This window comes from Mesoplodon densirostris, chromosome 11, assembly GCF_025265405.1.
Source record: "Mesoplodon densirostris isolate mMesDen1 chromosome 11, mMesDen1 primary haplotype, whole genome shotgun sequence".
In the NCBI taxonomy this organism is placed as follows: domain Eukaryota; kingdom Metazoa; phylum Chordata; class Mammalia; order Artiodactyla; family Ziphiidae; genus Mesoplodon; species Mesoplodon densirostris.
The window spans coordinates 27,206,335-27,220,512 of NC_082671.1; the positions used below are offsets into that span (position 1 = coordinate 27,206,335).

At 41.1% G+C, this 14,178-nt stretch overlaps 1 protein-coding gene across 1 annotated transcript; it reads left to right on the top strand.

Moving 5' to 3' along the window:
- The first annotated feature begins 10,955 nt into the window (after nt 1–10,955).
- Nucleotides 10,956–13,504, top strand: LOC132498521 (polyadenylate-binding protein 4-like). Its single transcript, XM_060112275.1, has one exon. It carries the CDS (start codon nt 11,379–11,381, stop codon nt 13,272–13,274), a length of 1,896 nt encoding a protein of 631 aa, XP_059968258.1. The 5' UTR covers nt 10,956–11,378; the 3' UTR covers nt 13,275–13,504.
- The last annotated feature ends 674 nt before the right edge of the window (nt 13,505–14,178 follow it).

The following is a 14,178-nucleotide window of genomic DNA, read 5'->3' on the forward strand; positions in this document are numbered from 1 at the left end:
AACAGGAAATTGGGTCCTGTCCAAGGACATGCAGCATATTTTGATGATGGAAGATATTTTGCTTTGGATAAATGCAGCATGATTGCAGGAATCAAATCTATTAATAGGAGCTCCTCCAAAAGTTGTTATGCAACTAAATCTTTTCCTTCTTTTTAGCTGCTAAAATAGAAGCTTACTGGATTTATTGCTATTTTCATATGCCATGAAGTAAGCCAGAAATTTCTCACCATATTTTTTTGATAAAGTATGGTGAACATTTGACTACCTTTATGAAATGCAGATCTAAAACATTTGAATCTTCACCAAGTGAGTGAAACTCTGTAGATTATATTGAGTTTCTTTTCCTTACTGATTTCAGATGACAGAGCAAAAGCACCATCGTCTAGGTGACAATAAACAAGTGACAGAAGAATGAGATATTATGTCTTATAATTTTATAAATATGCTGATTTTAATCTGCCTTCACCTCTCTATCATTGATGCCTCTTGGGGAAGAAAGCTCAGCTTTGGAAAAGCAAGTTTTTTACTGTTGTTTTTGTTGTTGTTGTTGTTTTGCAGTATGCGGGCCTCTCACTGTTGTGGCCTCTCCCGTTGCGGAGCACAGGCTCAGCGGCCGTGGCTCACGAGCCCAGCCGCTCTGTGGCATGTGGGATCCTCCCGGACCAGGGCACGAACCCGCGTCCCCTGCATCGGCAGGCGGACTCTCAACCACTGCGCCACCAGGGGAGCCTGGAAAAGCAAGTTTTGAATTGGCTGAGAGAAGACTGGATTGTATAAATCTACTTTTGTCTCCCAACTATTTTGCTTTCTCATTTAAATTTTATCAGTGAATTTTAGAGCTTATGAAATTTATCAAAAGAATTGCTAACTTAAGCCAAGTAGAGTGTGGGCTGGCAGCCATGCTGTATGAGGTCCTGTAACAATCATTTTCTGCTCCAGTTCAGCTTTGTCCTGCTGCTTTTAGAGGAAAGAAAAAGCTAAATGGGTCATCTGGTCGACCATGTCTGTATCTGAGATACAGATATGGCTTGTGCTCAAGTTGTGGGAGAACTGTCCTAACCCCTCTGTAGCATGGTGTTATGGCAGTTCAATCCTGAATCAGAGACATAGCAGAGTACAAAATCATTAAGAGATAAGGAAGAAGTGATTCTGCTTTCAGAATCAGCTTTTAACTTTTCTTACCTTAAAACTGCCCCAGATTTTCTTACCCCATATTGCTGCCTGGGTCTGTCTGTGTATGTGTCTGTGTCCTGTATCTGTGTGCAGATCTTTGTTTCCTCAGCTATGCCCCATGCTCTGGAAGCTGAGATCAGAGTAAAAGTGGAAGGAACAGCCAGGAGCTCCCAGGTTACACTTCGGCCCCAGAGCTGAAACTCATCTGCTGTAATTTATAGCATTGAAAAAAACTGTTACTCTTCCATTAGGGGCTTGGCAGATGTGCGGCTGTGTAGAAGCTGAGTGATTCTGGGCTTACACTCAGTCACCATGGAGACTTCTACTCAGGTATTGAGAGAAGGTATTTGTTTACCTCTTTGCAGCTCAGGAGGAGGCTTTTCTATATCTTCCCAAGACAGAAAAGAAGATTCAAGCCAGTAATAGCTGTGGCAGGGAATATATTAATATCCCACCTCTGCTTTCACAAGTACATTATGAGACAGGCTTGGTCAGATATCAACACCTTTGTTTTTAACTGATCATCCAGTTAAAGCACAAAAAAAGTAATTTTCTTGAAGTCACACAGTTGCTCATGCATAGAATAACATAGGCTATTAGTAGCTATATTATTAGGTACTTTCATTCTAATCTCTATTCCCTTTCCTCGTGTAATTAGGAATAAGTCAGTTTCCATTGGACTCTTTTTCTAAAAATTAAATTAGTCTCTTAGGAAATTAAGCACTTCCTTTGGCAATGTCCCCAAATCCCTCTTTCTAGTCCTTATTCTTTCTGAGTTTCATCTGCACCTATGAGGCTGAAATAAGCTATGCACTGTTTAGCAAATTTTGTCATATCTGGATCCCCCAGATCCACAATTAGACTGTCCTCCTAGCTTTTCTTGTCCTAGGAAATTTAGCCATGTCCTAATGAAAGTGTTTTTTCCTAACTTCCCAATTTTCTGCTTCGCATATTCACTCATATTTTAAAGAAATATATCTTTACATATTTTGAATCTAACTAAGCTGGTTGGAAAAGAGGGAGAACAAATAGTATGGACAATTAAAATTTAGGTTAAGGAATCATTTGTGAATATTATTGTTTTCAAAATTATCTTCATGGAAATTAGATAGTTTACCCTGGGCTTAAGTGAGATGTTTTTAAAATAAAGAGAAACACAGGCCTGCTTCCTGCCTTTTCAGATCAGCACTCCCTAGTAGAAACAGGGAGTGGTGGCCTCCCTCCACGCGTCAAAGCTCCCACTCAGAAGTCTCCCCCTTCTCCTCTCTGGCCCCCCAGTGGCCACATATCACAAGGTAACATAATTCAGATGACAACGTCTTTCAGAGTTGGAGGAACTTCTGGAACCCAGCCCCACTGGGCTGAGCTCTGAGCCCTAAGCCTCACTTGTCACATTTTATAGTTCAGGCCCTTGAAGATGGAAAGGCTAACATGCCTGCCCAGGGTGATCAATGGTGTATTAGTGGCAGGCCACAACTGAAGTCCAGACAGCAACTCCCGATCCGAGGCTTTATTTTCTGTGCAGGAAGGACCCTTCAGCAGCTCCCCTTTGCCTCAAGGTAAAGGTCAGCTCACAAAAGGCCATAGAAACCCCCATGATCTTTCTCCTGCCCACTTGTTTAGTCTTATTTCCTATCAATCTTGTCCTGCACTTTACACTCAGAGGTACAGAATGCCTCTTGAATACACTGTGTGGCATTCGACACCTATCTCTCTCCTACTTTCTGTACCTTCTGCCTGGAAAGACCCTTGTCTTGACCTTTCCTCAACGTTTTCTGCTTTGTGAGCATTCACTCATTTTTCAAACCCAGATTGTCTCCTCCACCAGGAAGCCCTTTCTATCCTCTGCCCTCTCACACCCAGTTTTCTCTCTCACATGGAACATTTGTTCATTTATTGATTTATTCAACAAATATTTCTAAACACTAAGTGCCAGGCACTGAGCTGAGCACAAACCACGGGCCACTGAACACAACTGAGCACATGGAGCTTAGAGTCTGGCGGAGACATTAATTAAAGACAGTGAGCACACAGATAAATACGTAATCACACCTGGGATGAGGGCCAGGAAGGGAATAAAGGCCTTGCCTGGAGCCTGCAGCCCCATCTCTGCACCTCCAGCAGCAGAGGCAGCTCTCGGGACGGCCTGCGGCAGGGGCTCTGGGACTGGGGAGGGAGGAGGCCAAGGGCGCCTCTGTGCTCCCCGGACACCGACTCCTCCCAACCTACTGGCTTCCCAGCTCGGGCTTCTGCTGAGTAAAGGCCAGAAACATATGACACCACAGTGAGGAAGGGCCTTCGGTCAGGCAGCAAGGGGTGACACTGGGGGAGTGAAGGCGACGCCTCTTTCAGATCCGCAGTGAGGGCTGATCTCCATTAACCGCAATGAGGTGGGGAGGCGCCTCACGGGGTAAAACACGATCCAGGGACCTGGATGGTGACCTGGTCAAATTCTCTTAACCCCTGCCCTAGCCTTCATGCTTAGGATTAATTAATAAGGGGTATTACATTCTCTTTACAAATCTTTCTGGGAAGACACATGAATACTTTTGTAAAAGTATTGCAGTTTTTGAAAAGTGTCCAAAAAAGTCAACTATCTCTGAAAAATAAAAGTGCACCTATAAAAAGAGAACATCAATAATAGGCTCAGAGTTTGTGAGCAACGCTTGACATGATGCTCATTCTCTGGGATTTATTTTCAGCTTTGTCAAGAAATATTTGCACCATTGTAAAGCAATTATACTCCAATAAAGACGTTAAAAAATATTTGCCTTCATATTACAGAATTCTTATGAGGGTGTTTGTTCTTTTAAAAATTCTATAATCTTTAAATTCTTGGACTGAAATATACTCTGTAAACTGAAAGAAAAATCTAAATTACAAAGATAGCTTGCAGTTTTTAAATATAATGAACTTGTTACTTCTCACCTGTTTTATTCCTTCAATTTAAGTGGGTCATAGAAAATATAACATTATTGCATCCATTTGAATTGAAGGCTTGTTATGCAAAATTTTTTCTTCTTCTTCTTTCATCTTTTAATTCTAAAGAATATAGTTACTCTAGGTAAAAAATGAGATCATTACTTACGTTCCCTTACTTTTAAAGGAAATTGTCCAAATCACATTTGTTCATATGGAATTACTCTTAGAAATTTTATTATTCAATATATTGTAGTCAGCAAAACAAAGATTTTAATAAAATCCAGGTGACAAATGTCTCAATATGTTTGAAATCTTTTACTTTGTCTACTTAAAGTATTAGTAGTTTGTATTAGGGAATTTTATTTATGTTTTTGAAATTATTCTGTTTAGTCTTTCACAATTATTAAAAGTAATAGGCTATTTAAAATGTTTATAAGAAAAAATTTTAAACTGTAACATGGAAAGTTCTATTTGGTTTTCCCCTTAAACTTTTTTTAAAAAGAAAAAAGTAATACCATCCAATACATTTAGGTGTGTTTTAAATAGGCTTTCCTTCAAATACGTCTATTTGGAAATACATACTAGCTTTTACAGTGCCCATTACAACATATTATTCGTAATAAATAGAAATATTTTATGTTAACTATAAGTGACAAAAATCTTTACAAATTAATATATACAATGTAAGAGAAATGTGTTCTGTCAGTTTAATGATTTACTGTAATGAATTTTGATTCCAAAAAATTTCATGGAATAAATATTTGCTTACTGGCTTATTTTGAAAGATGCTAAAAACACCTCAGCTCAAATGATCTCCCTCATTGGTGCCCCACATTTCACCATTTGCATTTAATTTACTTCATGCTAAGCTTTGCCTCTCCTGATGGGTTTTGTGTGGGATTTTATTTTCTTTTTTTTTTTTCTTTTCTTTTTCTGTTTTGCTTTTAATATGTTCTGTTTCTGAGAGGACTATAATTCTCCATGATGCCTTAGTGAGCTTGATCCTATCCAGCTGCTTTGCTCCCTGGAATGAGTTGCCTGGGGGCATAGGAACTCTAAAAGGAGCCAGACCAAGAAGCAGGATGGCTGTAAATCCAGCCCAGAATAAGGAATAATGGTCACTGATCATGTTAGGCAAATAGCAGATATTCTGGGTGGCAAATGTGTGTCAGGGGTACATGCAAATATTTCCAACAGCCAGAGGTTTTAGCCTGAGGGCTTTCTCTGATGAATTCAGCACACTGATCAAAAGGTTTACATTGGTCTAATTTATTCATTCCTTCAATGAGAAGTTGAAAATGGAAAAGATAGTTAAGTGCTGACGGAAGTGGAATTAAACCCAGATTAATTTGTCCTCCATTATTGTGTGTTTCAGAGATTGAAGCACAGGGAAGTTTTGGTGGGCTTGTTTTTCCTGGTTTTCCCGTTCATCCCAACTAGCAACTTCTTCTTCAGGGTGGGTTTCTTGGTGGCCGAGAGAGTCCTATACATGCCTAGGTAATTACTGCTTCTGGTTTCTTCCTTTTTTAATTAATTTTATTTTTGTATTTTTTTGTTTTTTATTTTTATTGAAATACAGTTGATTTACAATGTTGTGATAGTTTCCAGTGTACAGCAAAGTGCTTCAGATATATGTGTGTGTGTGTGTGTGTGTATATATATATATATATATATATATATATATATATATATATTCTTTTTAAAATTATTTTCCATTATAGGTTATTACAAGATATTGAGTATAGTCCCCTGTGCTATACAGTCGGTCCTTGTTGGTTATCTATTTTATATATAGGAGTGTATGTATTTTAATCCCAAACTCCTAATTTACACCCCTTTCCCCTTTGGTAACCATTGTAATCATTTGTTTTCTTTGTCTGTGAGTCTATTTCTGTTTTATAAATAAGTTCATTTGTATCATTTTTTTAGATTCCACATATAAGTGATATCATATGATATTTGTTTTTCTCTGTCTGACTTACTTCACTTAATATGATAATCTCTAGGTCCATCCATGTTGCTGCAAATGGCATTATTTCATTCTTTTTTATGTCTGAGTAATATTCCATTGTGTATATATACCACATCTTCTTTATCCATTCATCTGCCAATGGACACTTAGGTTGCTTCCGTGTCTTGTGTTTTGTAAATAGTGTTGCTGTGAACATTGGGGTGCATGTATCTTTTCAAATTATAGTTTTCTCTGAATATATGCCCAAGAATGGGATCACTGGATCATATGGTAACTCTATTTTTAGTTTTTAAGGAACCTCCATACCTAAATGTAAGACTGTATACTATAAAACTCCTAGAGGATAACATAGGTAGAACACTCTTTGACATAAATCACAGCAATATTTTTTTGGATCTGTCTCCTAGAGTAATGGAAATAAAAACAAGTGTAAACAAATGAGACCTAATCAAACTTACAAGCTTTTGCACAGCAAAGGAAACCATAAACAAAATGAAAGACAACCCACAGAATGGGAGAAATTATTTGCAAACAATGCAACCAACAAGGGATTAATTTCCAAAATATACAAACAGCTCATCCACCTTAATATCAAAAAACAAACAACCTGGGCCTCCCTGGTGGCGCAAGTGGTTGAGAGTCCGCCTGCCGATGCAGGGGATACGGGTTCGTGCCCCGGTCTGGGAGGATCCCATATGCCGCGGAGCGGCTGGGCCCGTGAGCCATGGCCGCTGAGCCTGCGCGTCCGGAGCCTGTGCTCCGCAACGGGGGAGGCCACAACAGTGAGAGGCCCGCATACCGCAAAAAAAAAAAAAAAAAAAAAAAAAAAAAAAAAAACAACCTAATCAAAATATGGGCAGAAGATCTAAACACACATTTCTCCAAAGAAGACATTCAGATGGCCAACAAACACATGAAAACTTGCTCAACATTGCTAATTATTAGAGAAATGCAAATCAAAACTACAATGAGGGACTTCCCTGGTGGCGCAGTGGTTAAGAATCTGCCTGACAATGCAGGGAACACGGGTTCAATCTCTGGTCCAGGATGATCCCACATGCCGCGGAGCAACTAAGCCTGTGAGCCACAACTACTGAGCCTGCGCTCTAGAGCCCGCAAGTCACAACTACTGAGCCCTCGTGCCACAACTCCTGAAGCCCACGTGCCTAGAGTCCATGCTCCACAACAAGAGAAGCCACTGAAATGAGAAGCCCGCACACCACAACAAAAAGTAACCCCCACTCACCGCAACTAGAAAGCCCACACGCAGCAACGAAGACCCAACGCAGCCATAAATAAATAAATAAACTACAATGAGGTATCACCTCACACCAGTCAAAATGGTCATGATCAAGAAGTCTACAAACAATAAACGCTGGAGAGGGTGTGGAGAAAAAGGAACCCTCCTACACTATTAGTGGGAATGTAAATTGGTCCTGGTCTCCTCTTTATGAGACATGCCCTCTGTCACCAACACAGATGGCTCCAGAGAGACCGTTCTTTGCCTATATGACAGATCCTTATGAAACTAAGGTGTTTATTACCCTAGATTTAAAAACAGCTGCAGAGGAGGTTGGATGAGATCAAGTTTACACACATTCACTCCAGTTTACAGTGTTTACTTCCAGGTGAAAGCTCGATAGCTCCATGTGAAATATTGAGTGGAATATATTCAGGATTTCACAGCAATCATTTACCATGACTTCTTTGTCCAATGTCTGTGTTTATTAAACATAATTATAGTAACTTTCTAGGAATATTTGTTGATTTGCATAAAATTATTAACTATGTTACGTAGAATGATTGTAATTAACTTCTTCCTATCTTCTTCCTTCTTTCTTTCCCTCTTTTTTATTTAATTTAAAAATGGGAAATATACTGAGAGTAAATTTCATGGGTACTCATCAAACACAAAAATGATAACTATGTAAGGGGATATGTTAATTGGCTTGACCATAAAATCCATTTCACTATGCATATGTGTATTGAAGCATCATGTTGTACACCTTGAATTACACAATTTTTATTTTAAAATATATAAATAGGGGCTTCCCTGGTGGTGCAGTGGTTGAGAGTCCACCTGCCGATGCAATGGACATGGGTTCGTGCCCTAGTCCGGGAGGATCCCATATGCCGCGGAGCGGCTGGGCCCGTGAGCCATGGCCGCTGAGACTGTGCATCCGGGGCCTGTGCTCCACAATGGGAGAGGCCACAGCAGTGAGAGGCCCGCGTACCACAAAAAAAATATATATATATATATATATGTATATATATATATAAATGAAAATTTTTATTAATTAAAATAAAATTACAATGGGAACAGTCTCAAGAAATCTGTTCTTGAAAAAAATTGGTTTAAAAAACATAAAGGCATTCAAACATGTGAGATTACATAATGCCAATTGGCTCTGAATATTTAAACTGTACTAGAACCTGTCTCATCTCTTGTCTTAAATGTCAGCATTCCAAGGCCACATTTCCCTTTGGACACCTGAAAATGACCCTGAATCAAGGAATAGAGTATTTGTTCCACCTATTTTCAGTCACGTGTCCTGGAGAAAGACACAAAGCTCCTTTGGGCCAGGTTTTTCTCATTTGACTAAATGATCCCTGGATTTGATTAAAGTCTCTGAAATTATGCCATTTTAGAAATGATATATAAGAATAATCATTTTCTGAAAGTCATATATCAGTAACCAAAATATCAAGAAATCATTATTTTTTATGATTTTGAGCTAGCAATAAAACTGATCAAAATCATACATTTTAATTAGAAATGGATTTCAAAATTGTCAAGCCATTAAGAACCAAGTACTTGGTAGCTTTCTTGAGATGTCTCAAAATATTGTTTTCAGTTGACTAAAGGAGCAGTCGAGCCCATTATTTGCTTTATAAGGCTCCAGCACAATTTGAGAAACAGTTTATTATTGCTCAATAAAAACTATTTGATAGTATTCTTTATTTTATAGAAATAAATATTAGTCAATAATTCTAGATATTCTATATGTGCCCTCTGTTTTCCTTCCACCCTTAACTCAAAGGTGCCCCAATACTACCCTCCTCTCTGTTGCACTCTGAAATCTGGATAAAGAGAATAAGAATGGTTACTTGTCATTGACCACCTACTTAGCACTGTATCGTTTTAGGGTCAGAATTTCATCAGTAAAATATATGGGAATAATCTTTTATTTTGATGACAAATGCCAGTTTTATGAGTGTCCTTTCTGACTGGGCAAACATATTTATGGCTTAAATTGATCTATTACAAATTTTTTGTCCTCTTATTTTTATCTAGAATGATACATATAATTTCATGACTCCTTTTTCCATGTTCCAGTCAAATTTCAAATGACTAGAATTTCTTACAATTGAAGAAGTTGGACTAGTTGATGAGAGATATAAAAATAAGTAATACATTCTGATCATTCACATGCCAGAAAAAGATAATTTATTCACTTTAGTACTAAAGAGCAAATCCCAAACTAATAGAAAACATGAATGGATTGGAATGGGGGAAAAGTAGACAGAATTAGCAATGGTAGAAATAATATGTGGGATAGAAATTATTAGAATAACTGAGAATACAGAGAATTGGATAGTCAAAGAAAGAAAGGAAAAACTTAAAGTGACTGTAAACTTAAAAAGATAAAAAGAGATGCTCTCTATAAACTTATAGATGCTTGAGATATGAGGAATTTAAAGAGGGACCTTCTGTTAGTTTCTATTATGAGTAAAAAATTTAAATCCTATCTATTAATATGAAATTAAAATTTTAATCAAATAAGAATCTCAATAAAAATGAAGTTCCATATTTATTTCTTGAGGAATGTTACAAACAATATGTGGGATCCATTCTGATGTATTTTCTGTGAGTGTGAATCTCTCGTGCTTCAGAGTCACTGGGGAAGAGAGATGGCTAACTGAGCCTGAATCTAATAGTTGCCGATGTTACCATTGACAGGGAAGGCATTTATGTTATCAGAAACCTAATCTAGCAAAGTAGTAAAAAGAACATTGAAATAGCTGATAACCTTGGGAAAACATTGAAATTTGCCGCATGACCACTTTCTGATCTATAAAATGAGAGGGTTGGCTTCCCTCAATGACTTCCAAATAAAGTTGGAGGAACATTGTGGACTGCTGCTGGTCCATGACAGTTTTTACTGACCTATGGCCACATGGAAAATAAAGGAAGACAGTATAATGTTTTTCATAAAACTAAAGCTAAGTAGTTTTAAATTATGTAGGTTCTATTTTGTTGCTGTTAGGATGTCCTTTCTTTTATGAAATGATAATAAAGTCAGATGGTAATTTTATTTAAAAATTAAAGGTTCTTAATAATTATTAATTATTAATAACCTTACTAGACAACCCCCTGACATTCCCCCCCAGTGTTTCTTAAAAACCTAAAATTCTACTCTCTCCGTCCCGGGTCGCCGCAGCCTCCGCCGCTTTCGGGGCTAGCAGCCTGAAGGGAAAAAAAAGAAAAAGATTTAAAAAAAAAAAAACCAAAAACGCTTTAAAATCTTAAAAAAAGAAAGAAAGAAAGAAAGAAAGAGCGAATCCTCCTCGGAGAACCCGCGGGGAAGTCACTTTTGCACGCTTCCGGCCTGCCCGACGCCGCCGTCGCCGCCGCACTTGGGCGTTCGTCGGTCCCCGTCCGTCCGTCCAGTAGTGAGCCGCTCGCGCGCCCGCGTCCACGCGCCTCAGCCCACCGCGCCGCCGTGCCGCGTGGCAGCCCCGCGCCCGCCGCCCTCGCCCCCCGCGCGCCGGCCTCCGCGCTCCACGTGTCCGCGCTGCCCTTCACCGGCCCGGCGTGGGAGGCGGTTGCGCGCTCCGGCCGCGCGGGGCTTGCCGCGTCGGCACCGACAAATATTTGGTTTCCCTCTTCCCCGGGTTGCTGTAATCTTAAACCACCGGGAGCCCGAGGCCTATATTTATAGAGAAACGCACGTTCCGGAGGCCGCCGTGGGCACCACTGGGTTGCCTCGGGAAGAATTTTTGTAATTTGGAGGACAGTCCCTGTTTTCATTGTTTTCATTTTTTGAAATTGGGAGCTTCCAGACCAGGACAGCTGAAAATTAACAAACTCCCAGGGAGGGCCATATTGTTTTTGAGAGCCTTTTGTCTGTGGTTGGGCAGTCTCGTCTGAGCCGTCCCCGCACTCCTCTCCGGCCCTCGGAGCCGACTCCAGCTTCTCTGAGCTTCACTGCCACCTGTGGGCCGCAGCTCGGAGCGGAGCCCCTTTTGTCCTGTGTGGCCCCCCCAAGAAGTCCTCCTGGCGGGGCTCGGGGTACTGGGGGCTGGGGAGATGAACGCTGCGGCCAGCAGCTACCCCATGGCCTCCCTGTACGTGGGTGACCTGCACTCGGACGTCACCGAGGCCATGCTGTACGAAAAGTTCAGTCCTGCGGGGCCTGTGCTGTCCATCCGGGTCTGCCGCAACATGATCACCAGCCGCTCCCTGGGTTATGCCTACGTCAACTTCCAGCAGCCGGCTGACGCTGAGCGGGCCTTGGATACCATGAACTTTGATGTGATTAAGGGAAAGCCAATCCGAATCATGTGGTCTCAGAGGGATCCCTCTTTGAGAAAATCTGGCGTGGGAAATGTCTTCATCAAGAACCTGGACAAATCTATAGATAACAAGGCACTTTATGATACTTTTTCTGCTTTTGGAAACATTCCGTCCTGCAAGGTGGTGTGTGATGAGAACGGCTCTAAGGGTTATGCCTTTGTCCACTTCGAGACCCAGGAGGCTGCCGACAAGGCCATCGAGAAGATGAATGGCATGCTCCTCAATGACCGCAAAGTGTTTGTGGGCAGATTCAAGTCTCGAAAAGAGCGGGAAGCTGAGCTTGGAGCCAAAGCTAAGGAATTTACCAATGTTTATATCAAAAACTTCGGGGAAGAGGTGGATGATGAGAGTCTGAAAGAGCTATTCAGCCAGTTTGGTAAGACTCTAAGTGTCAAGGTGATGAGAGATCCCAGTGGGAAATCCAAAGGCTTTGGCTTTGTGAGTTACGAAAAACACGAGGATGCCAATAAGGCCGTGGAGGAGATGAATGGAAAAGAAATCAGTGGGAAAGTCATTTTTGTCGGCCGTGCACAGAAGAAAGTGGAAAGGCAGGCCGAGTTAAAGCGAAAATTTGAACAGCTGAAACAGGAGAGAATTAGTCGGTATCAGGGGGTGAACCTCTACATTAAGAACTTGGATGACACCATTAATGATGAGAAGTTAAGGAAAGAGTTTTCTCCTTTTGGATCAATCACCAGTGCTAAGGTGATGCTGGAGGATGGGAGAAGCAAAGGGTTTGGCTTTGTCTGCTTCTCATCCCCTGAAGAGGCAACCAAAGCAGTCACGGAGATGAACAGACGCATCGTGGGCTCCAAGCCACTGTATGTCGCCCTGGCCCAGAGAAAAGAAGAGAGAAAGGCTCACCTGACCAACCAGTATATGCAGCGGGTGGCCGGGATGAGAGCGCTCCCCGCCAATGCCATCTTCAATCAGTTCCAGCCTGCAGCTGGGGGCTACTTTGTGCCAGCAGTTCCACAGGCCCAGGGAAGACCTCCATATTACACACCTAACCAGTTAGCACAGATGAGGCCTAATCCACGCTGGCAGCAAGGTGGGAGACCTCAAGGCTTCCAAGGAATGCCAAGTGCTATACACCGGTCTGGGCCTCGTCCAGCTCTTCGCCATCTGGCTCCAACTGGTAATGCTCCGGCCTCTCGTGGCCTCCCTACTACCGCTCAGAGAGTCGGTGTTCCCACAGCTGCGCAGAGCCTAGCGCCTCGTGCCGCTGTTGCTGCCGCTGCTCCTCGGGCTGTTGCACCTTACAAGTACGCCTCCAGTGTCCGCAGCCCTCACCCCGCCATCCAGCCCCTGCAGGCACCCCAGCCTGCGGTCCACGTGCAGGGGCAGGAGCCGCTGACCGCCTCCATGCTGGCCGCAGCACCCCCGCAGGAACAGAAACAGATGCTGGGTGAACATTTGTTCCCGCTCATCCAGACGATGCACTCAAACCTGGCTGGGAAGATTACCGGGATGCTGCTGGAGATTGACAACTCGGAGCTGCTGCACATGCTGGAGTCCCCCGAGTCTCTCCGCTCCAAGGTGGATGAAGCTGTGGCGGTCCTGCAGGCTCATCACGCCAAGAAAGAAGCTGCCCAGAAGGTGGGCGCTGTTGCTGCTGCTACCTCTTAGACAAGGACAAACCGATTCAAAAGCCAAATAAACCCTCATGGAATTCAGCTCAAGGTTTGAAGATGTCCTAGCTTGTCCTATGGACCTCAACACCAAGAACCACAAATTGCAAATTTAATAGGTCATTTTGTATCAAAAGGTCAATTATGAAGCACCTAGAATTTTTCAATTAAAAGAATATATTCTCTGGGTTCTGATATGGCCCAAACAGTGTTAACTTTTTTTTTCTATTGTGAGTTTTGATTTCCACCCCCCCAGAAACTGGTTTTACTTGATGTACCCAAGTCTTAAGTTTCTCAATAAAGAAAAAATCTCCATTAAAAAAAAAAAAAAAAAAACCTAAAATTCTGGTGCCACTAAATAGGCAGTGCTGCCTTTTTTTTTAATCTACATTTGAAAAATTTTAATGGATCTTTAAATGAGAGTTTTAATTCAGTTAACTAAAATATACATAAGAATAATTTAGTAATCTAATATGAAGATCCATCAGAAAGGAAAGGACATTTTGAGAAATGTCAAGAAAGTGTGACTTTATTCATAATATATATACCATGAAACAGATATTTTCCATTATCTTGGTTACTTCAAAATTTAAATTCTGCTTGTTTTTCAATTAATTTTTTTCATGACAGATGCTGAGTATTGACCTGTTTTTTTTATTCCTGACAATATTAATAGGCTGCCCAACTATATGATACAACTGTTTTATGCATTTAATTTAAAAGACTTTGGCTCAGCATTTAAAACATCAGGTTACGTGATTTCTAAGATTTCAACTACCTCTAAATTTCCATTGTTTTGTGAGTCAAACTAATGTCATAGAAAATATGTGCAAGGTTCCCAAAAAGTATTTATGCAAAAGTTTTCATGTTTTTGGAGCATGACTGCCTAGGTCTGCTCAGTC